Source organism: Ambystoma mexicanum, chromosome 5q (assembly GCF_040938575.1).
Source record: "Ambystoma mexicanum isolate Mex_15411 chromosome 5q, UKY_AmexF1_1, whole genome shotgun sequence".
Lineage (NCBI taxonomy): Eukaryota > Metazoa > Chordata > Amphibia > Caudata > Ambystomatidae > Ambystoma > Ambystoma mexicanum.
In genome coordinates this window covers 946,075,235-946,100,118 of record NC_090933.1, presented here as the reverse complement: position 1 = coordinate 946,100,118, position 24,884 = coordinate 946,075,235, and the positions used below count along the sequence as shown (strand labels likewise).

Below are 24,884 nucleotides of genomic sequence, written 5' to 3'. Positions count from 1 at the left end.
GCTTTTCACACAATCTGCATCGTTTCCAAGTGTCCAGAGTTCCTTTGGGCATAGACCTTCGCACATTGTGTGGCAACTCGCTTCTATACAAAAACCGTTTCACTGAGCACTTATGCAATCCTACACAATGATATAAGGGTGGGGTATGTTGACAACAATCTTGTATGCACTGCAAAAGGATTGTGTACATGCATGACATTCTTAAAATGCACATAATATGTTGAGGCATTATATATGCCTTGCTTGCAGTTGCAAGTATTGTGGGTCTGAAAATATCCAAGTGAGGGTTTACTGCTAAAATCCATCACTTTTCACAGTGCTCTATCAACTAGTATTGGAAAGCACAAGGGCCGTGGAAGGGTATGGGTGGAAGAGCCCAGGCCATCACTCCTTGTGGGTGATGATCAAAGCAGCACATTTCAAAAACCAAGGCAGATGTTTGGGCAGTACACTGATGGAAATGTGTTGCTTGTTTGCTAAAGGATAGGAAATTCTCATACCAGTCTAGACAACAGCACCTTAGTTGTCTATCTATGCTCAGCTGCTGAGGGCTTTTCAATATATCCATGTGTTCTGTGTGTATCATCTCTAGCAGCTCCCTGTATCTTATTTAACTTGTCACAAAGAATTACAGAAGAGGGATCCATAGTAGTTATAGAAGAAATCACTCAATCAATTGTATCTCTGATGAAATGATGCTATTACCCTAAAAGGCATATAGATGTGATGTTCTTCAGTAAGGCACTTGTCTGATTGTATCGAGGGTGTGGTGAGGCAGGGTGGGCAAAACTATACACTTTATTATGTGCCCTGTCATTTTACTTCCTATGTAGGGGTACAGGCAGGGCTCTAATCAGATTCTACTCCCTTCTTGGAGTCAAATGATTTTTCTGGGAGTATAAAAGTAATAAGCTTTGCCAATAGGGATACTTTCTGCTCATTAAAAGATGCTCTGTCCCCTTAAAATTCCTCTTGAGATGGGCATTAATATTATTAGAGTTCCTTTCAATGCCACTGCTCTACTGGTCACTAATTCGAAAAAATATCAGTGGAGCTTTGTGGGTTTAAGCCATGCTATGTGCATTGTTTCTCATTTTTGTTAAGCACATTTTCCTTTTTAGGGAGCAAAAATGTATGGTGCACATGTCTCTTAGCTGTAAGGCTGGTGTTACCACTACACACAGGAGAACGTAATGTGGATAGTAAGCAGAGGCACAGGAATTTTTGATCCTCATATTCTGAGGGGCAGTTATTTTGATGCAATTATCATCCTTACACAAATTATTTAAAGCATGTTCTCCTGGCCCTTGAAACCTTCATTAAAGTAGCACTTGAACTCCTATCAACATGTTTTTTGACACATTGCTTTTAATTGCCATTAATCCATCAGCAAATGTTGTATTCTGTCCGAATTTCTTGACAACCACATCAGTTATGCCAACAGATATGTGTTTTGTAATAGACATGAGTGATTTTCTGGTGACATAAAACATACCTTTTTCTCTGCACAGAAGCATCTTTGCAAGTTACTGTGGCAGATGTTGAAGTCTTGGACTGGTTGAGAAGTTTTCTCTATAATCACATATGACATATTTTATTTTAGCCTATCTGTTTGAGAAAAGTGTTGTAAGATTTGTAAAGAATTGCAGTGGCTGGGAAGAGGAAATTCCTTTCTAGACTCTCTTCTGCAACGGCAGCTCACAAAGCTTCTTACCTCATTAGTCAGTTGCGCACATGGAAAATAATGTGCGCACAACAGCCAACCAGTTCTGCACATAGAGAAAAATAATTAGAGGGAACATTGGTCGTAACCGTGACTTTTCTTGGCGTTGACGCCGGTGTCGAAGCTGGCGTCGAGTCGACAGACCCGTGTGTCGAAGGTCCCTTCGACAACGGCGTCGAAGACACCGACCTCGGCGTCGACGGAACCTTCGTCGACTGCATCGACGGAACCTTCGAGGAAGGTTTGGAGGTCATAATCCTACTCGAGGGTTCGGGACGCGCTCGAGAGGTTTCCTTCGCCGGGTACTGCGGCTCGCGGCGTTTTTGACCTTCGGGTCTTTCGACCAGAGCATCGCTCTCGGCAGTCTTCGAGGGGGTCGAGGCCGCTTTCTCGAAGACGCTCATCATATTTTTGCGGAATTCCTCCCATTCAGCCCGGGAACTATGTTTCGTGGGGCAAGGGATTCTCTTTGGCGAAACAGAGGAAGAGGAAGACGGAGAAGGGGATCTTCGATGTCTCCTCTTCGAGTGCTTCGATCTCGAGTGATGGGACCCACTTCGAGACCTGGAGAGCGAATGGTGACGAGGAGACGTATGTCTCGACTTCGTCGACGAAGAAGAAGCTTTAAAAGTCTTACCTTTCTCCAGCTTCGCCCTACGCTCCTCCAGGGCCTTAGCTGTCATGGACATACAGTCCTCGCACTCCGAACAATGATGTTCAGCTCCCAAACACCACAGACAAACTCTGTGAGGGTTTTTCCGAATCTCGGCAATTTTTGAAGCCGGATCGAGGAGTTTATAGGCAGGATGACGTCGACGTCGATACGGCGGCTGTCGAGGGACATCGACTCGGAGGACGTCGACACGCAGCGCCCTCTAGGAAGAAAACATTTTCCGAGGCCAGGAGAGCTGGAAAAAGATATCTAAGATGAGAAATACGTCGGAGGACACAATCCCTTCGAATGATGGTTTTACTCCGAGGACTACCTTATCCTTATAAAACGTAGTATGAGGAGGCTTGCATGAAAGAGCCTGCAACTCACTTACCCTGCGGGCTGATGTTAATGCCACAAGAAGTGCAGTTTTCAGAGTTAAGAGCCTTAACAGGCAGGAATGTAAAGGCTCGAAAGGGATACAAGTTAGGAAATGTTAACACAAGGTTTAAATCCCAAGCAGGGACATGAAATGGGCCTGGAGGGTACACATTAGTGAGTCCCTTCAGAAATTGAACAATTAAAGGCATTTTGAAACAGGAGACTTCGTCAGAGGAGCGCTTAAAAATGGAAAGTGCCGCGATGTATCCTTTTATGGTTCCAATCTGGAGCCCCAGATTAGCCAAATGCAACCGGAAAGAAAGCACCATAGGAGTGCCACATTGAAAATGGTCCACATTCTTGTCCTTGCATCAGTTACAGAATTTATTCCAACAACACTGGTACAAGGATTTGGTTGCTGGCCTTCTAGCTGAAATCAAAATTTCCATTACATCATCCGGGAGTTCCCAATCCTTGTATCTCAGCCTCTCAGAAACCATGCGTGAAGGCTGAGTGTCTTGACCTCTGGATGGAGAACCCGACCTTCCTCTTGTGAGAGAAGATCCTCTCTTTGTGGAAGACTTATTGGAGGCCAGATGAACATTTCCAGAAGGTCCGGGTACCACGTCCTCTTGGCCCAAACCGGAGCAATTAGGATCATGGATTTGCTGAACTTTCTCAACCTCCTGATCACTTGAGGAATGACGGGGACTGGAGGAAACGTGTACAGTAGTGGAAATTCCCAGTCCACCATGAACGCGTCTCCTAGAGCTCCTCTTGGGAGAAATTCCCCTGAGCAATATAGCTCGCACTTCCGGTTGGTACCGGTAGCAAACAGATTCACTTGAGGGGTTCCCAAAGGATGAAGATCTCCTGAAGGACTTCCTGAGCTAGTTCCCACTCGTGGGAGACTGTGCTCTGCCTGCTCAGCGCGTCCGCCGATGTGTTCTGCTCTCCGGTTAGGTGAACTGCCGACAGAGAGATTCCTTCTTGAATTGCCCAGAAACAGAGTTGCATTGCCTCTATGCAAAGTGGTAGTGACCCTACAACACCTCTCTTGTTGAGGTAGTACATGGCCACTCTGTTGTCAGTCATTATAAGGACATTTTTCCCCGTACAGAGGGCAGGAAGGCCTTCAGCACCAGTCTGATTGCCCTCAGCTCCATCAGGTTGATGTGTAGCTTGGACTCCGATGGAGACCAACGACGGCTGATTGTCAGTTTGTTGGTGTGGGCTCCCCACCCCGTGACTGAGGCGTCCGTCACTACCGTTATCTCTGGCCATGTTTGCCAAATAGATTCTCCCTTGGGAATCTTGTCCTTGCAAGCCCACCAAAGAAGGTATTTAGCAACTCTGCTCGGAACCTGCAGTTGATCCGATATATTCCCTGAAAATTGGGACCACTGAGTCCTGAGAGTCCATTGAAGGGATCTCATTCTCAATCGGCCCTCTGGCACCAGGAAAATGCAGGATGCCTTGATACCAAGCAACCTCAAAAACGAAAGAAAAGAAGATGCTGGGCATTCCGGAATTTTGCTACCATCTGCTCAATGTTTTGAGCTCTCACCTCGGGAGGCAAGGCTTTCTCTGAGGAAGCATCCAAGACCACTCCGATTAATTGGAGTCTTTGGAATGGTATCATATGGGACTTCTTGCAATTGAGGGAGAAGCCAAGTCTGTATAGGGACTGGCAGATGATAATGAGATGAACGAGCCCTGATCAGCCAATCGTCAAGGTAGGGATAGACATGAATCCCACCTCTCCTGAGACTTGCTGCCACTACCGCAGCTTGGTGAAAACCCTCGGGCAGAGGTCAGCCCAACTGGCAGAACTCAAAACTGATAAGGAGAACCGCCAACCGCATGTACTTCCTGTGCTTGATATGGATTGGCACATGAAAGTAAGCATCCTGAAGGTCCAATGATACCAACCAGTCTAGGAGTTGGAGAGCCTGAAGGATATGAGAAAGGGTAACCATCTTGAACTTGTCGTTCCTGAGGAACTTGTTCAAGTCCAAGATGGGTCTCAATCCTCCGTTCTTCTTGGGAATGTGAAAGTAGAATACCAACCCTTGTTCCTCTCCGCTACAGGTACATGTTCTATTGCACCTTTCTCTAGCAGGGCTAACATTTATTGCACAAGGAGCGGATCTGGAATCCTGACAGAGTTGGTTCCCGGTGGATGATCTTGAGGCCTTTTTTGAAAAGGAAGGCAGTAACCCTGGGCTACTGTTTCCAGTGCCCAAGCATCTGAACCAATGCCCGCCAGTCGTTCAGATGCTGAGAGATTCTGCCTCCCACCAAGGTCTTATGGGTCAAGGCCTCAGAGTGGTTTAGAGGTGGCTGCATCAGCGGCTGAGGGAAAAGATGCTGCTGCTGGGGATGATTTAGCACCCCTTTCCTCGTCCATCACGAGGGAATCTTCTTTGTCCACTTTGTCCGGCCTGTCCTCTTCCTCTACCGACTGAGCAATAGAAGCAAAAAGAATGACCCCGCCAGGAAGATGAGCTTGAATAGGGTTGTTGAGGTTATCCAATGGAGGCACTATGGGACTTATTTGCCACCTTGAGGTCTGCAGCTTCTCCAGACTCTCATCCGCCTTGCTAACGAACAACCTTGAGCCGTCAAAGGGCATGTTGAGCAGTCTGGCCTGCACGTCCGGTGCAAACCCCAGCAGTACGGTGCTTGCAGCCATGGATCTTCTGATGCTGTCAGCAGTATCCAGCCCTGACTGGAGACACACTCCCATCGCCTCCTTCCCATCCTTAACTGTATTCAGGAAGCCGTCTCTTTCCTCGCCTTCCAATATGTGATCAGCCGCCATGGCAACACAGTCCCACAGGGTATAAGAAATGCTAGCCAAGGTACAGGCAACGTTAGTAGACTTCAAGGCCATGCTGCCTGATGTGAAGACATTGCAAGCCCATGCATCAACCTTCTTGTCGTCTCTATCCCGGGGGATAGAGGGATAAGCAGATTGTTTGGTTGAAGTAGCAGCCTGAGCTACTGAACTCTTAGGCGTAGGATGTTTGGTGAGGTAGTCTGGATCACTGCTAGAGGGTCTATACTTCTTAGAGCAGTTCCTTTTCACAGCAGGCCCAGATTCTGGAGCTTCCCAATTGGCCACAACCTTCCTCTGAAGGGCCTTATGGAAGGGCAATATTGGGTCCTTCTGAGGTCACTGGTCCAGGATGTCCGCCATATCATCCTGCTCATATGCTGGGGAAGCCCTACTCCACCCCATATATTCCGTGACCCTGTTCATAAGATTTCTGTAACTTGTATCGGCATACTCTGAGGTGTCAGGCCTGCCAAACAGCAGCTTTGGCGAAGTGTCAAGTCCACAATCAGACTGGAGGGAGTCACAAAGATCTTTCCATCCTTGACTCTGGGTCAATGAGCTCTTCAGCTACATTTCGAGTGCCAAAATGCACCCCAAAGGGAGCAATCTCCTCATCAGAAGCAATTTCCTCCTCATAAATGGAGGACATGGACTTAAAGTATTTTTTCGGTACAGGCATAAACGTTTTTTTCCTGAACCGGTATGGGTTTCGATGAGATCGAAGATACCGTCGACGGTGTCGAAGACTGGTTCGAAAAAGGGCTCGATTTACTAGGAATCGCCCTCGATTTTGGCGTCGGAGCTGATAGCGTAGACAAAATCGTCGAAGGCCTCAACAATTTTAGCTTTTTCGACGGTATCGGAGATGGACTCGATTCTCGAGTCGATACCCTCAACGCCTTTTTGTCAAGTCGAGTATCTCGACGAACAGCCGGCTTACTACTCTGCTTTGACGAAGTAGCCTTTGACTTCCCTGAGTCGTCCGAAGGAGCGACGGGGTATGGCTCTTGCGTGATTCTTTTTAGGGGATCGAGGCCACATTCTCAAAAATCTGCATAATTTCCACTCTAAAGGCATCCCATTTACGTGGGGAATCCAATTTAGTTGGGTACCTGATTACCTCAGTAGAGGAATCCGATGAAGAAGAGGGAGACCTATGGCGTCTCTTCTTCGCCTTCTTTGAAGAAGGCAAAGACTGCCTCGATTGACTTATCGCCCGGGACCTCTTCGATCATTTATGCAGAGTGGAGTCTCTAGACTTCCCAGACTTCTTTTCCTTCTTCGAAGTAGACTTCGAAGCCTCCCTCGCACCCCCACTGCCAGTTTACCTCTGCTTTCCCGGAGAGCTTCGGTCATGGACTGACAGGATCTGCAGTCATCGGTACAGTGCTCGGAGCCCAGACATCACAAACAGACATGGTGAGGATCGGTCATTGACATCTACGACCCGCAGTCATAACATTTCTCAAATCCCGACTTTGTGGTTGAAGATTAAGACATTTTTAGACACAAAAACAAAGCGCGATGTTGGTACTCGAAGCGAAAGCTTTCGGAAAAATAGAACTGAAGCCAAGGGGCGCTGCACAAGCTATTTATACTGCTGATGACGTTGACACTCGACGGCAGCCCTCGAGGGACATCAACCCCACGACATTGTGCACAGCGCCCTCTGCCGAGAAAATTTCTTTCCGAAGCAGCAAAGCTGGCGAGATACGAATATCAAAGATAAGGAATACACGGGAGGACACAATCCATTCGAAAGATAAATCATTAACCTATGAACTTTTAAGTCTTCTAGGTTGGTTGCGAACCACCAAAACAATCTAAGTCAAGGTGACAGAAAGCTGGGGGACGGGCAACTGGTTGTGCGACCTGTAGTGGGTGGGCTGTGGGCCCGTCAACTGTGCCTAGACCAAGAAGCCCCAACAAAAGTAGGAGAATTGTGAAAGCAACCCAGAAACAAGATACAGTTCAGTATTGGAACTTGTATTTGTAAACCAGTGCTTGAAGCTTGGGGAAAGAGAAACCAAAGTCTTGAAGGAACATTTGAAGCCTATATTTGTTGGAACTGTATCCTTGACTTGGGGAAGAGAGACTGAGATTGCCCTAGACTTTATTTTGAAAACTATTGAGTTAGAATAACCTTACACTACATCTTTATATTAGAGGTGAGAGCAAGCAGAGGTTTTGACACAGTCAATTTGATTTGGATTTACGGACATATACTTTCCTTAGTTTCATAAGGTAGGGAAATCCCTACCATAGATATAGGGAATTACACCCATCCTCATATTTAATAAAGATTACATTATTGAATTAATAATCTGTTATCTGTGTCATCTCTTCATACCATGCCTGTCTCACACTACCCACCTAAAAAGGTCAAAGCACTGCACAGTAACCAGATGTGATTTAAGATATAAAAAAAACAAGAATTCACATTGAGCGTATCTGGAAGCAGCAGTCTGTCTTGCTTACCTTGTAACACACTATTAAAGCTACAAGAATCGATCCCTATCCTTTTACCAGAGCTTTGCATTTCAGGTAACAAATACATGTACTTTAGTGTTACTAAAGGAATACAATTGCATTTCTTTCTAGAGCAGTTTCACCCATCTTCCAATTTCTTGATTTACCTTAGAACTGATTCGACAAAAACTCGCAGTGCTTTCACGTGAATCCAGGCAATAAAAGCTTCACTGAAATTTACTTTAAGCCATCGCACTAAAGGGCCCTGTGGGATACAAATGAACCAATGGTTACATTTTGCCAACTTCTTTAGATTCAATGAATGACTTGAATATTAATCATCCTTACAATTATTTTTCAATTATTAGATTACGGGATAAACATTAGTCAAACACTAAACACAGTTCTTTGTTAATTAATTTCTACAACATTTTACCTTGGTACATTTCAGATTAAATTATGAACACTTTTTACATAAAAGATGCAACCAAAATTGCAGAAATAAATCCAAGACAATTGTATAACTTTGTAATTAATAAAAATACATTTTGGTGAATTCAAGTCCAATTTATGACTGATGAAATCTTATGAAGATGCATTATGCCTGGTATTTTTATTAATAACAAGCTTCCATAGAATTAATGGATAGGTTCGAAATAGCACACGTATTTATAAAGTTGCAGATAGGTAAAACATTAGAATTCGCAGATCACTGCGCTGATCTTACGAAGTTAGGTAGTGCTTGCTGCCGGTGAGGGGTTCTTACAAGACAGTGCTCTTCTGTGTTGGCAAGAGATTGAGTAAATATGTGTTGAAGAACCAGTATCACCCGGGCACTGACTCATTCAATTAATGAATCTCTACATAACTGTATACAGATTTCACAAAGAATTGGAACAGTATTGTTGTTTTATATTTTTGGGTGATTTATCAATGCACCCAGCCGAAACACGTTTTCGACCCAACAAGGGTCTATCAAGGCATGTGTGGTGATCAAGAAGCATATATCATATTTGATGAGCTGTGCAAATGGGCTCTTGTTGTGTGAACCTGTAAAGAAATAGGGGGTGGTGCGAGTACCTGCGTTACCCTGTGGGCAAATTTAACACCCGTATGGGTTAATATGGCGAGATATACAGGCATAGTGTGCACGCTGATGTTAAAACTATGCATGGTCTCAGTGAAATGTGTATACAGTTATACAGAGAGTCATTAATTGAATGAACCAGCGCTCTGGTGATACCGGTTCTTCAACCCATATTCACTTTATAAAGGTGGACATTAAAACAACAAAAACACACAAATGCACTGAGACCATGCATAGTTTTATCACCAGCGTGCACACTATGCCTGTATATCTCGCCATATTAACCCATACCGGGTGTTGCATTTGTCCACATTACATTTTCCCACCGGGTAACATGGGTACTGACAACCCCCTATTCCTTTTACACCATCACACAAAAAGAGTCCATTGACAGAGTATCAAATATAATATATGTTCCTTGATCACCACACATGGTAATACACACGCATCCGGGCTTCCTGCCCGTTGAAAAACGCCCTGGCATCAATCCCTTAATTACTAACCACACCATCATCTTTTTTCTTCTTCCTTCCTTCCTTCCTTGGTGCTACAATACAATCCTAAAACAGCATGTTCCATTGCAATGCATATGTAACCATCCATGCTATATGCCTAGCTAACTGTAAAATGTCACAATGACTATCTTCATGTCCCTAACAACATCCAATGTACACCCGATTCACACCACTCTGTATACACACAATCTTGTACACCAGGCCTATAAATCTGCATATTGAAATCTCATGAATGATGAAACGGCCCACAGGTTCACACAGCAAGAGCCCATTGATAGAGCTCATCAAATATACATATGCTCCTTGATCACCACACATGCCTTGATAAAGACCCTTGTTTCATCGAAACACGTGATGGCTGAATGTACTAATAAATCACCAACAAATATAAAACGACAAGACTGTTTCAATTCTTTGTAAAATCTGTATACAGTTATACAGAGAGTCATTAATTGAATGAGCCAGCGCCCGGGTGATACCGGTGCTTCAACCCATATTCACTCAATTTATAAAGGTGGGCTTTAAAACAACAAAAACACATAGTTTGAACGCTCTGCGAAAAAAGTTTCAAACACATTTTTAGATAAAACACTGTTTGCCTTCACCTCCAAGGATGTCCCCATTTTGCACGGGATGACTTTTTAAAATGATTATTAAGGTTACATACAAACTGCTTCTTCTTGTCAGTAGAGAGCCTGGTCATCTCTTCTTTGTCTGCTTTCATCTCCTCTTCATTGTACTGGAAATCTCGGACCACAAATCTGCAAAAAAAGAAACAATTATCAACACATGTATTAAGTAGTTCAATACACTCAAGAGGCATCTTGCAGAGAGGAAATTACTTTCTTGTGCAGTATTATGCTCCTAATCCTAGCTTACCCCACATCCGCAAATTGTAGGGAACATCTGCAGCTACAGTTACAGTGTGACAAATCGCCTCCCAGAGAGGCTGCCACTACTTAAGCAATATAACACAAGCAGGAGGAGGGTGGGGTCACATTACCAGTCAGGTAATTCCCTGGGGAACAAATTAGAAGCCAGAGTGATTCAGTCAGGTAATGTTATCCCCTGCTCAGCTTATATTGCTATTAGGACCCGGCACGTTGTACCAGGGTACTAATAGTGTTTTTTTCCAGAAGTTGAGAAACAGCGGGTTTGCCGTTTCTCAACTTGCGATAGACACTACAAAACAAGATGGCCACCATGGATCAGGAGAATAGAACTACATGTAGTCACTTCTCCCTTTCCATGAAAGCCCTTTGCAGGAAGGAGATGCACCGGGAACACAGTGTTCCCGGCATGGGATGAAGAAGTGCAAGATGAGGCTTGGTATAGAGGGGTTGTGGGAGGGGGGCGGGGGGGGGGTTTGGGGATGTGGAAATTGGGGGGAGGGGATGGGGGCGCATGTACCCGATTCCCGGCCTTCAGCTCTGAAGGAGGCTCGGAACAGGGGCTTTAAGACCCAGTTCTGGGAGGCAGCCATACCACCCTCACTGTGTACTAATTGATGTTCCCCCTTCAAAGGTGTCTCCTTTTAGCCATACGTCATTCATTGTCCCAGCATATATTTTTCCAATACATCAGGATGGGGCACAGCATATGCTCAAAATAGACCATATGGCTACATGCTGGGTTTAGGGATTATAAACTCCAATTGTCCTTTATTGAGAATAAGTTCAGCTAGCCCTTTCCGAGAATTTTTGTTGTCCTATTAAAAAAAATGTAAATGTCATTTCACACCCTTCCAGCACTTGCAGATCTTCTTCCATCTGAACCCTCCCTCACTATTTTTCTCCACCATTTCTGCACTTCATGCCCCTTACTGACTTACACATGCTTCCCCTTGCCCAATATTCTTTTTCTAGATGGTGGTGGTCGAAATGTTGGGTTCTCAGAGCATTATTCAAATTGATGACTGTTCATGCATGTTGAGAAGGCATGCAAACACTAAAAATAACAATCATGAGGATTTTACCTTGCTCTTGAATCTTACTCCAACTACTCCCTAACTGTTTGAAAACAGAAGCAGATTACACAGCCCAAAGCAGTCGAAGGAGAAGATGACTGCATATACTGACCAGACAGAAAGCACAGACTGTGAAGGCCTTCCTGGTAAGAAGCAGCATCTTTCCTAGAAGAAGCATCAAAAGTTCGGAAGTGGCTGTACAGAAGAGTTCTGAGATTACCACATGCCTTTGAAAGGTTACAAATAAATGCTATCTATGCTCTAGCAGGTTATAACAGATCAAGCAACAATAATTTTAACTATTTGGAACTACAATCAGTTCCCAGTGAGAACAGCTTTTCAAATCAGAGGAGCACTTATGCCCAGAAGAGGATTTGCTTCTTGATTTATATCTGCTTAGCTACTGGTGCATGCTTCAGGTCATCGTGTAACAACGTGTACTACGGCTAGGGGCCAAAATGGATTTCCACATAATCCCAATTTAATGAAGTGAATAACTTGAAGATCCATAAAGTGGATGTAATTTGGATGCATAGTCCAGCATGATTTGTAGGAATCTGTGTTGTGCCTACTCTCTTCCTCATGGCTGAATCCATCCATTCGAAAATTGAATGTTCCTCTATTTACAAGTACGAAAGCGGAGGCACACCCTGGGTGGTTAATGCTTTCCAATAGCCCAAGTGAGCATGAGCTTAACACTACTTTGTGATAGTCAGGAAGCGAGGGAGGGAGATTGATGCATCTTGGACCAAAATAGAGCCAGAAGCTATTCCAGATCCTTATTCAGACACAAATGGCTAGCATGAAAAACCAAACCTAGCCCTTTAGGGAAGGCCATAACATTTCAGAGTCCCCGATGAGCAAGCAAATACATTTGATTCTCTGGTATCACACAGAACCTGCAGAGGATCGTTGTTACACTGTTGCGCTCAAGCAGAGAGCAGCTAACTCACTTGTGCGAGAACACAAATCACAGGATTCAGTCACTTCTTCCCAGAGGGAGCCTTTCCCTGCGAGGCTAGGCAGGTGAGCTGCTACGCAATACCCTCAGTAGGGTTAGAGGTACGCAGGACCTCACCTGGCGAGACTGCACCCTTGGGAGCTAGGACTGTTTCGAAGAGGAACTCCATATGGCACTTACTCACAACCCACCATTAATAGCTACAACACAAAGAAGACAAGAAGAAGAAGCTACTGTTTGGTACTGTGGTGTACAACCATTTTTCATCATGGGAAGAAGCATTATTTTAATACTAGAAGAGGAGTGCCTGAGTAATACAGAACACTAAAGCAACAAACAGAAAGGACTATGAGGCTCCACTGGGCAAGACCCAACAACCCATAATAAAGGCAGCAAGGAGTTCTATTGGGAGGAGAAGCCAACCTGATGATGCAAGACGTGCTTCCCGTCCTGAGTGCAGACCTGCCGACGCTAACCCCAGTTAAAAGAGGTAACGGGGAAAAGCCTGAGACCAGGAATGGATAACGAATATAATGAGTGCATGCATCATACTCTGTTTCCTGTTTCTTTCATCTGCTGTTCACTGAGTGTGAGGTCCTCTTCCACCCACCTGGCCATCTGTTTTCTGCACATGTGGAGTTTGTGCCTGGTTGCTGAACTCCTCCATTAGGTAGGTGCACTTTTTGTGCATTACTGCACCTCCAGGGGAATTATCGAAATTAGGAGAAAAAAGAAACTAAATTCGCTCGAAATTGTTGGGAAAAGCTCGGTTTTATTGCGCATTTGCATGGTGCTGCCGTTTTGTGAGCTTTTTAATACCTGAAGCTGCCTTGCTACTTTAAAAGCATGGGTTTTCCCACTATTGCCTGCTTATTTGAATGATTTTCGGCACTTCAAAGATGGCCGCCATTGTTTCTTTGTTGTGAAGGCAGGCTGGCTGTGCTGCCTTTCCTTGTACAGCACTCCAGCACTCCCATTGCTTGCTGAGTGTCTTCTTCCATCCAACCGGGGACCGGCAGGCTTAAGCCGGCCCCCTCACCATAGGCCTACACGCAAGGCCCCTGTCCACTTCCAGAACGCTATTTGGGGTCCTCCCTGCACCTTAACCACAATGATGCTGCCACCTCACTCCTCCGGACTGCCTTGACATGGTCACCTCATGAACTATGGGTTAGTTCCCCCTTCTGGACTCACTCATACCACCTTTGACTACCACTGTTCTTTCTGCTCGTTTCTCCCATGTTGTCATTCTGATTCGCAGGGCTTCTTAAAACCCTTTGTTAACATCTGAATCCGTGATTGGAAAGTCGAATTTTGCCGTTTTTGCCTTTTTGCTTGAAAGTCAAATTATGGACTCCTGTCCCATTAATGGTGGCACTCGCTGGGAAGTTCTCATGGCTGCATTCGACTTCTCTAAAGTCATCATTAATGTCTACCTTGATGGCACTGTCATGGTCCACGGCCCTCAGGCCAATCTCCTCCTCTTTGAAAAGCCATCTCCTGCTGTCCCCTCCTCTCCCCTTTGCTAGCTTGCCCTCTGTCGTCGTCCTCCTCCTCCTCCCCTTCCTCCTCCCTATCTGCCCCTCATAGGGCTCCTTTTCCTCTGCAGGGCGTACTTCTGATCTGTATCCTTCCCCAAAAGGTCTTAAAGGCTGGCTACCTTCTTCATCTTGCCACTCTCAACTCTCTCTCTGCTGTCAGACACTCCTCTGACATCTGCCACCTCCTTGAAGAACTAGACCTTGATGTCCTTGGTCTTACTGACACATGGTTCACGGCCATCTCTGTCACAAGCTTTGACACTCTCCTCCCCGATGGCTATAAGATCCTCCCGGTCCGGTGGGGGTGTAGCTGTAACGCTCACCTGGTATCCACGGGGACGTCACTCAGCCTGTTCTGACCTCTTACGACCTCAAACCTTTCCCTGGAGGCTATTCGACTGGAGACTGGGCCTGAAACACAGGATTGGTAGAGTTTAACTCCCTATTGTCTCTGTGCTTGAACCCCTTCTTCTCCGGGGTCCAACCCTTCCCTTTGATCCACAGCTCACCTTGTTTTCTTGGATAGTGTGCTCTCCGTCCTGCTTTCAGCGCAGGGGCGCGTTGATTGATGCGGGTTTGTTGCTGTCTAGTTACTTCACTGGCAAGAGTCTGACAAGTAAGTATAATGAGTCTTTTGAACAGTTCTCTAACTTCGTTCCTTTCCTTCCTTAGATTATGGTCGGCGTCCGGGGACGGCGGCGTGCTGCTGAGATGAGTAGTGCTGAAGGTGAGTGAGAGCGCGATGCGCAAAGCACCCCTTTCGTATTTGCATAGAACTGAGTTCTTTTTCTGTCTCTTTTAGGTGACGTGACGTTTTCAGCGTGGATGCCGGTTATGAAGAACAAATGCGGTGGGTAAGCGCGGTATGCGGTGCCTCTAGATGTTTCCGCGCTAACCTGGAGTGTCTTTTCCCTCTTGCAGATGGATGAGAAGTTCCGGAGACAGAGTTCCCCCAGAGCGGCTAATTCAGGTAAGCGTTTGAAGCTCGTACAGTATTTAAAAATAAGCAAAGATTTGCAGAATGCTTACTAATGCATTTTTTCTGTTCTTTTTCCTTTTCCTTAGGAAGCGGCGTGCCGGGATGGGAATGACACCGCCGAAGATGCCCGCAGAACTGAAGGAGCGATGAATGATGGGTAGAAGCGCCGCAAGGTAAGGCTGTTCCTAACGGTGTTCTTGTTCTCGCAGGAGCTGAGCGCAGAAGAAAGATGCATGCCTACTGGAGATCGATCCGAACACTGAGTCTCATGCTGCAGGTGCAGAAAACGCAAAGCATGTTTGTCAGCCTGGGTGTGGCTTAAATAGTCTCTGGGTATCCCAGGTGTCTCTGGGCTGAACCATACCCAAAAGACTAGACCGCACATGCAGTTCTGGGAACCGAAATATGTGGGGGCATCCATCTTGTCCCCATCAATGCACTACAAGTCCAATCCCCAATTTTATCCTATGGGAGTGAGTGAGTCTGGTGCCACAAGCGCCAAGTCTGACTCCAAGTGGGTCTTTAGAGGGATGGAGAGGCCCTTGAGGGCCATGTAGGTGATCGTGGCCTGGCTCCATCTTGACATCTTGGAGGGCTGGGGATATGAGGGACAGGAATCATGACAGTAGCCCTGATCTTTCCTGAGTGGATTCCTGCCTCTATCATTCCCACTCAGACCTACTACTCTTTTGAATGCCTTGTCTGTAGGCTCTATCTCTCTCCTACCCATTTTCTTACTGTGCCTACTATCTACCGGCCTCCTGGTCAAATCACCTAATTTCTCTCAGAGTGGGTGGACCTCTTCTCCTCCCTCCTGACCTCTACCACTCAACTCCTCCTCCTCCTCCTCGTCCTCCTCCTCCTCCTCCTCCTCCTCCTCCTCCTCGGTGAACTCAATATCCAGTTAGACTCTCCTTGTCCCTCCTCTTTACTCTTCGTTGACCTCTGCGACTTCCTCTCCCTGCTCATTCTCTCCCTGGCCGACTCACTCTGCAGGGCACACACTCAATGTCTTCATCTCCTCTTTTCTCCCACGATGAGGTTGCTAAACAAGTCCAATCTATGAAAGCCTCATCAAAACAGGTTCATTCCTGTTCCTCCAATGCCATCAAGGACCACATTGATACTCTCGCACCAGCCCTTGCCAATTTTTGAAACCTCTCCTTTGCCTCAGGATCCTCCCCCTCCCCTCTGAAGCACTCCCTTGTGCATCCTCTTCTCAAGAAACCCACAGCTGATCCTTTTTGTCCAGCTAACTATCACCCAATTTCTATTTCTCCCTTTCTGGGCAAACTTCTGGAAAAGCTGGCCATCTCTCAGCTTAACCTTCATTCCGATTCTGTTGGCTGTCTCCATGACTACCAGTCTGGCTTCCGAGCTGCCAGAAGCACGGAAACGGCTCTCCTGAAGATCTGTTGAGATGTGCTCTCCAACCTTGACTCTAACATTCCCTCTGTCCTCATCATCCTCAATCTCTCTTCTGCCTTCGACACGGTCAACCATACCATCCTGCTCAACCATCTCCGTGATAACCTGGGTATCACCGATCAGACTCTGGCCTGGCTGACCTCTTTATTGACCCTCCGAGATCCAACTTGAGTCCTTCCCATCATCTATCTCCCTCTCTACCTGTGGTGTTACCTAGGGGTCCAACCTCTCGCCCTGGCTTTTCAACCAATACCTGCCAACTCTCTCCCACTGTATTGCCATTTTCTGCTCCAATTTCCAGTGACGACAATCCACTCATTTTCAGGCTGTCCTTGGTTACCTTCTCTCCTTCTCTCATCTCTGATTGCCTAACTGCCATTCAAGATTGGTGTGCCGCCAACAATCTTTGTCTGAATGCCAGCAAGACGGAGATCCTCCTCATCGGCACACCTTCACCATCCTTTCCCCTCACTCTCTGGCCAGCCTCCATTGGCCCGCCTCCTACCCGAGGCGGGTCTAAAAACCTTGGGGTCATCTTTGACTCCACACTTTCCTTCTCCAGCCACATGTCTGTCAAACTTCCTACTGCACCTCCACAGAGGTACTCTGCCTTTCATCTCCTTCCCCCAGAAGCTCAAAGTCTCCCAAGCTCTGGTTCTCTCTAGGTTGGACTATTTAAACAACCTCTTTCTAAATCTACCTGCCTCTACTCTCCACCCTCTCCAACTAATCCAGAACAGGACTGCAAGACTTGTCCTTGGCCTCAAGTCCTGGGATCGTATCTCTCCAGCTATGAAATCTCTCCATTGGCTCCCACTGGATGCAAGGATTAAATTCAAAACCCTCTGAATTGTCCACAAGGCTTTCTGGGGTCTGGGTCCAAAATACCTTCAGCTATCCCTCCGCAAATACCTCCCCTCTCAAGCTCTTTGCTCCTCTACCTCCAACTCCCTCAGGGTCAGTCGTTTTTTCAAACAAACAAGCTGGGGGTACATTTCTGTCTTTGGCTGGGTCCTCCCTATGGAACAGCCTCCCTGCCACTCTGAGACTTGAGGAGAACCATCTCCAGTTCCGGAAGCACCTCAAGACCTTCCTCTTTGCTTCTGCATTCGCTCCCCCCCTCTCCCCTGCTGATCTGTTCTCCCTCAGCACTGTGCACTTGGCCACCCTCTGTCTTCCGGGCCCAGGTACCTGCTCACCCAGTCACCCTCCCGTACTGCCTCCGGGCCACCCCTTGCACTGGGGTCTGTATCTGTACTCATACAGCCCCCCCCTTTTCTTCCTGCACTTATCAGACCTACCCCGTCTGCTGCCTTACCATCACTTGCCACTTGCTGGCTGCACTACCACTGTTTGTTGCCTTCATTATTTATTTATTATTATTTATCTGTTTCTCCTTTGCTCTGCACTTTCCACTTCTTCCCCCTTCCATGCACTTTCCCCCTCTCCCAGGCACTTGCGCGTTCTCAATGTCACTGGGCCTAGTAAGATCGTTGTTTTGTTCTCCCTTGTTCCCCTCCCTTGCCTTTTCGTGCTCTGAATCACTTGTGTACGAGCGCAATAGAAATACAATATCAATTCAATACTTGTCTCAGTGAAAACAAAATGACGGATAAGATTGAGACTTAGGCCCTCATTACACGGTAGGCGGTAAGGGTTTACCGGTACCGGTATTTTATCGGTACCGGTAAATCCTTACCGCCTTACTACGAGGTCCCTTTGCGGGTTGGGGAATTTAACGTCTGCTTTTTGCAGGCGTTAAAAACCAACCCGCAAAGGGACCAGTGGAGCTAATTACGGTACCGCAATTTGCGGTACCGTAATTAGAGCCTTCCCCATTCCCATAGAGCCCTATGGGGCAAAAATGGGAATGGGGAAGGGCAATGGTGAAAGGGGGAATTACCGCCCCGCCAACCTTGGAATGGGGCGGTAATTCCCCTTTCCACCAAGGCGGTGCCGGTATTTTACCGGCATGAACCATGGCGCTAATAGCGCCATGGTTCACCGCCTTCCGTGTAATGAGGCCCTTAGTATGTGAACTCTGATGCAAGTATCAATAAGCAAAGACCCCTAAACAAATCAAGGGGCAACGCGCTCGTCTTGGAAGCAAGATGACGCAGAGCAACACAGGTTCGATCCCCGGGTCCGCGCTTAGAAACCTCTGGGTATTAAGTGGGTTATAAATAACCCATTACAATACATTAATCTTGTGAAATCCAAGATGGCAGCCTACACTCAGACTAATGCCAACCCCTATCCAGTTACATGATCCCCAATCAGCTGCACATCTCTCTGGACACAGGTGTTCCCAATAGCCTTATGACACCACCAAGCCCTACCATATAGACTGCCATATCAGTTTGCAGTGCTGGTTGAGCGAGTAGGAGGAAGGAGTTTGGTAGAGAGTGGCCAGAAAGGGGAGTATTGAGGGGAGGAAAGAAGGGGAGAGCTGGAGGGAGAGTTTGGAGGATGTTGGAGTAAAAGAGGTGTCATCGAAACAGAGAAGCTGCTGGAGAGGGAGAGGGGTGAAAAAGGAGACAGTTGTCATTGGGTGGAAGGGAAGAAGAGGGGAAGAGCTGGAGGAGAACAGATGAGGTAGGCTAGCTGTGGCAGATCGAGATGGGTGGGAAGATGGAGTTAGAGGTTCCATCAAGAAGCCAAACCCTGAAAGGGCAGGGGACGAGGAGTGGAGGCCCTTAACAGCCACAGCAGAGTGGAAAGAGCTAGAGGAGGGCAATGCATTATCAGAGGAGGTGGGAGGAGATCAGGTAACCCCCTCCAGCAAGACAGAACAGGGTAGTTCTGGCAGATCAAGTCGGTCCAGTGTATAACTGTAAAGAAGTGGGATGAGGTACAAGACTGCACAAATTCACTAGGGTTCAGGGATATAACGCTACATGAGGTCAGGGAGGGGGTGTTTCAAGGACAAAACCCCATACACAAGGGAGTGGTCATCAACAAAGAACCTCCCATGCCCCAGCTCCCAGGACCATCGAGGAAGGGGGCCTAGTCCTGGCAAAGCTCACTGGTTGTCTCTACCTCCTGGAGGAAACCCATTGACAAGTTGACCCATCGGCTGGCCCAAGCCCATAGAATACACAGTTGGTAAGCCCTCCCTCATACTCACCTGACCAGGGTTCGCTTCACGAACACTGAAAAAGCCATCCGAAATACGAAGACAAGGGTTGGTTGTCGGATATTGAAGATGAGGTGGACGTACCCAACTACTTAACTGTTTATACTTTTGAGGAAATGCACAAATCATTTTTGTACTCGTTTTAACATCTTCTTGTATTACCTAAAACAACTAGGGCGTCAGCCTCTGTGCATCCCGACCAGACACCATGTCACAGATTACTTAAGTAACATCTATATAAACTTGTATGACAAGATGACAGTGGTTGTGTAATTATCTGGAAATTAAAGACATTTACCCTGACAACAAATGTGACATTTTGTTTATGAATAATGTTCAAGAAAGATAGCAAAGTATTACAAAATAGTTATTGATTCTTTTGAAGAACTGAATTGCTATTTCCACTTGCAAAATGTAAAAATGACGGCAAAGCTGAAAAATGGGGCAGCACATGTTTTGATGTACAAGAAACTCGCCCAATACCCTAAGGAAAAAAATGGTTAGCATTTTAATAGCAACGTGGTTCAACTAGAACAAGTCTAACATGAGCATGGAATAGGTGTAAACTTGTTGCTCTATAAGAAAGTGAATCATTTTCCAATGTTTTAGCTTTCCCTTTCATGTATGATGATACAGAAACAAAGCAAAAAAGGTCTTCCCTGAGAGGTAATGTCTTGTTGACAAAAATCTTGGCCTGGAAATTGCACTGTTTCCCCGGTCTGCTTTTGAAGACAGAATGTTTAGCGTGGAGCCAAGACCAGCAGCTATTCACTGCAATCTAAGCATTCTGATTGGCTGCGAGAAGGTTAATAACTGTCTCCATGTGCTAATATTTGGCATTGACCATTGTGGCAAAAGCAATCTTTTGAAAAAGAGGTTTTTAAGACGTAGTTGGATAGGTTGCAATAGTGAGACGCATGGTCTAAATGAAAGTTATGTTCCATCCACATAATCCGCACGTTTAATGTGTGCCAGAAAACACCAAATTTTGTTGAATGTTGCCCGTTCCCATATTTCAGTCACACTGCCAAAGTGGTAAGCAAGTGACAGCCAGGTTGTTCACCATACGATTTGCCCATGAAGAGCTAATGAGAAATTCATTGAAGAGCCATAAAAATTGCCTACAACTGTTGACTTGTGTGTTTCTTTTCCTTGTCAGGACAGTTCACAAGTTTGGAGATGAAGGCTTTGAGCTTAACATCTGAAATAAAGGGCAAAGGAGTGTGGCGGGTCGGAAGAAGTAGGCAGACACTTAAAGGACATTTTTATGGGTGTTTATTAAAATAATAAAGATGAGGCCTATGTTTACCTATTGCTAGAGGGTTACCCCCTGACCTAAAGGTGCTTGTCAGTCATCAGAACGTCCAAAAGGAATATGCCCACAGTCTAAAACTAGTCCTAGCTGACCCTTCCACTACTTTAACTAACTTAAATTATACTAGAAGATCTCCCCTCTCTGGGTATTCTCTTATGGCAAAGTCTCTTGGTCAGTCAAAAGTTCTCTTCAGTTATATCTTCAAATAGTCTCTTGCCGCCTTCAGGACATGGTCTTGTAATTCATTTACAATACACTTAGGTTTGGGCTCCCCTCTTTGTACAGTTCTTTTGATTACTGCCTTGTACTTTGATCCATGCTTATATGCCTTTCTGCTTCTTGTAACCCAAGTCTTTTTAGGTTGGGTATTCTTGTAGCGAATCGACACCCCCACACCTCCTCTCTCTTGGGGTTGTTCAGTTAGATTATCTCTCCTCTTATTTGGTTCACTTTGCTTCACTTCCCATTCATATTTATAAACTACTCCCTCTTCCCGGGGTGTTTGTGTCAAGTTCTTAATACCTCCACTTCCACACTTAATCGTTATTCTATTTACCAGTCACACACTTCCACTTAAATGGCTTTGTCTTTAGTATCTCGTCCATTTCACTGGGACGAGTTCCTCCAACTCCATAATGATGCCCCGGCGGCCTCCCGGTTCTCCCGTTCACCCAGTTACATCTGTATCTGCAGGAGAACGCTATTGGGCTGAGCACTTGCTTGGATTCTCTCCCTCTTCCCCATGTTTCGTGCTTATCCTTGTCGGTTTCCTGCCCTCAGTCCTCTCTCTTGTTGCAGCTGGGTCTGAATGCTGGTCGTAGGGTGTCTCATGAAGTCGTCATGGTCACGCCACCACCAGGATGAGGATCCTCTTCTCCTCGGGTCCCTTCTACTCAAACATAGGGCCTCCATCATTTCCCTCTTCTGCTTAGGACTCTTACGGAAGTTGCAGGCTCCATGACTCATCGGCTCTGCCTTCTCCAGGCATCACGACATCAGGGGGCTTCCCCTGCTTACGCTCTTCTCTCTGACTCAGTGCTCTGCCTCTTCTCAGCGTGCTCTCCTCGTTCCGCCTCCTAGTCTGCATTAAATGTACGTCTAAGAGACAGAACCTCCTCCTTGGTCATAATGGGGTATTTTAGTTTTGTCTTCAGCCAAGCTTCTGGATCTTATAATGGTCTTCATATCTAATAGACCCATATATGCTACCATGGTGGATGGTCTAGGGCAGAGATATATTCAAAATGTGGGGCACGACCCTCTGGGGGGCATGGCCTCGTGTCCAGGGGGTCGCACACCCACAGTCTGAATTAAAAAAAAATATATATATATATATTATTTTTTATTAAACGCCAATCTTTTTTGTCTAGATTCTAGAAAACAACAAAAAAATCTCGTCTTCAGCATGCAATGAACATCGTGTGCAACGGTACCATTTACTTGCACACGGCTATCATTACACACGAAATTCATTGCATGCTGAAGACTAGATTTACCATATTGTATAATGGCCACAACATACAGTATTTTAGCTCTCTACACTATTGAGCATTGGATCGTGCGTGTTCTGTTAAACCATGACATTAGTTAAGTGTGTTATTTAAAATGCAGACGATTTGAGGAGCACCATAAAAAGAGGGCGATTGCTGAGCAAGCTAAGGGATTTGCATCCGTACTACGTCTTTCTACAGGATACACACCTTCATATGCTTGATCAAACATATTTAGAGCTTACTGTTTTCTGTGTTTTTTTTTATTCTCGGGCTGCCATTTTTTCAAAGCTTTAAAATCTGCTTTGATAATTTTATTCATCAGAAAACATGACAAACAAAACAAGCTTTGGCAATGCCATTGTTGACTCTTTTTGTAGCCATTAGATAGGTTGCCAACCACTGCCGTGCATATATGCTCAGGTACTCACACGAGACGACAGCTGTCGCCATCTTATTGACAAATAAAACTGTTAAGGTAGTACCTGCAAAGGCCAATCTCCTTTCCACACAAAAAACAAAACCTGGGATTTATCACTATGTGTTTAATCATGTCAGCGTGGGTTTGTAAAGACTGCATGTTAGTGCTTTGTAAAGGAAAGAGACATTTATTAAATGATTCATTCAGTTCAAATATTTGTGAGTTTTATACTGTATCTTGATGTCACATGCAGCCACTTCAGAATGTTGCTTTATATACAGGTGATTTATAAGAAGCCATATGGTGCCAAGTGTTCATTTCAAAGCACAGGGTACTTGCTCTCTAAGTGTCACATGTGCACAATAGGTTTAGTGGGGCTTTTTCAATTGGAAATCAGGGAGCACTGCTCATCATAATTAGGTGCAACTTTAATTTCTCCAACAGAGGATTCAAAGTGGAAACCTGCCCAGGCACATCGCTATTCACCAGGTGGCTTTTGCTGAAGACAAATGATTTCAACTCATACCAGTGAGGACACCTCCACTTGGGTGGCTGAGATAAGTGTGCCTTGTACAAGACAGGACACCATCACTGAAATGCTCGATGGTGACACCAACTACATGACTACAATCAATTCACCACACACGAGGCACCAGCATTGCAATAATGAAAGGTGACAATGAATGCAAGACAAACAAGTTCACCTCAATACAGGAGAGGACATAAGTAAAAGTGCCCCACAGATACCTCAGCCAGAACATGACGTGAACAATAAAATACTGAATTGCGACCATCACTGAAGGATTGAAACATGCCTACATCACACAGGAATAGACATCAGCACTGCCATACTAAAAGGTGACTCACACTGCAGGATTAAAACAAACACCTCAACCAGGACAAGCATACTGTATAAAAATATTGAAATGCGTCTTTCAGTGCAAGAATGACTTAAGTACACCTCACACAGGACACCACCACTGCAATACGGAAAGGTAATCCTCAGTAGGACTGACAAAAGCGCAATTTATATATAACAACTACTGCAAGGTGACCAGTGCAACATTACAAAAACAAACCATTAAATGAGAGAGGAATGCCACCCCTGCAATGCATAATAGTGATGATGGCTGTGTGTATGGTGTGAAAAAAAAGCAGCTCATTAAGGACAGGGCACCATCACTAAAATACTGAACTATGTCTGCCATTGCAAGAGTGAGACAAGTGTGCCTGACACAGGAAACACATTTGTATTAGCCTTACAGTGAATGTACTCCCTTTCGGTATTGAAATGGTAGTGATTTGTCTAATGCTAGGTGCTTGACAGTCCAGCATTGAGTTGAGTGTGCAGATACTGAAAGAGTACCTTCATTGCAGGTCCAAAACAAGTGAGCCTAAATAAGAAAACATCAACCCTGACACCTACAAAGAGATTTGTACACATGTTGCTTCTTTCCTTCTACTTTCTCACATGATGACCCGTGTTCTAGAAAGACTTGTTAATAAGCTGTGCAGTTTAGGGATAAAATAATTCCCGGGGAGAGAATCCCCTCCCCCACGACCCGGTCTTTATTGGGTCCGCCTCCCTATCTGGGGGAAATATTTAGGCCCCGCCACTTAAGGAATTCACCAGCCGCTGATAACCCTACGACTGTGCTGGGAGCAGGGTGGGGTGGGGGGGGGGGGGTGGGAGTCCAGGGTCTGAGGTGGGAACAGGATGTGGGGGAGCCATGGAATAGTGGTGGGGTGTGGAGAGCCCAGGAACTGGGTTAGGAGTGGGATGCGGGAGTCCAGAAACTGTGATGGGAGCAGGTGGGGGAGCCCAGGGACTATACCGGGAGGAAGGTGCGGTGACGAAATGCGATAGTTCATAGCCATTTGGACTTACTGGGGTGTCCTGGCCTGCCCACATTTTGCTCAAGGGTCCCAGGCCAAGGAAGTTTGAAGACCACTGATCTAGGGAGTTCCTCAAATCCCT

The 24,884-nt window shown here is 45.8% G+C and overlaps 1 protein-coding gene across 1 annotated transcript in view; it reads right to left on the bottom strand.

Annotated features, from left to right (window-relative positions):
- ATP6V1C1 (ATPase H+ transporting V1 subunit C1) overlaps positions 1-24,884 on the bottom strand; it is a 1,238,716-nt gene that overhangs the window by 207,366 nt on the left and 1,006,466 nt on the right. Inside the window, exons 10-11 of the mRNA XM_069621464.1 lie at positions 10,337-10,430; positions 8,235-8,332 (exon numbers count right to left, since the gene is read on the bottom strand). Of these exons, the coding sequence (XP_069477565.1) occupies positions 8,235-8,332; positions 10,337-10,430 (192 nt within the window). The remainder of the gene's footprint in view (positions 1-8,234; positions 8,333-10,336; positions 10,431-24,884) is intronic.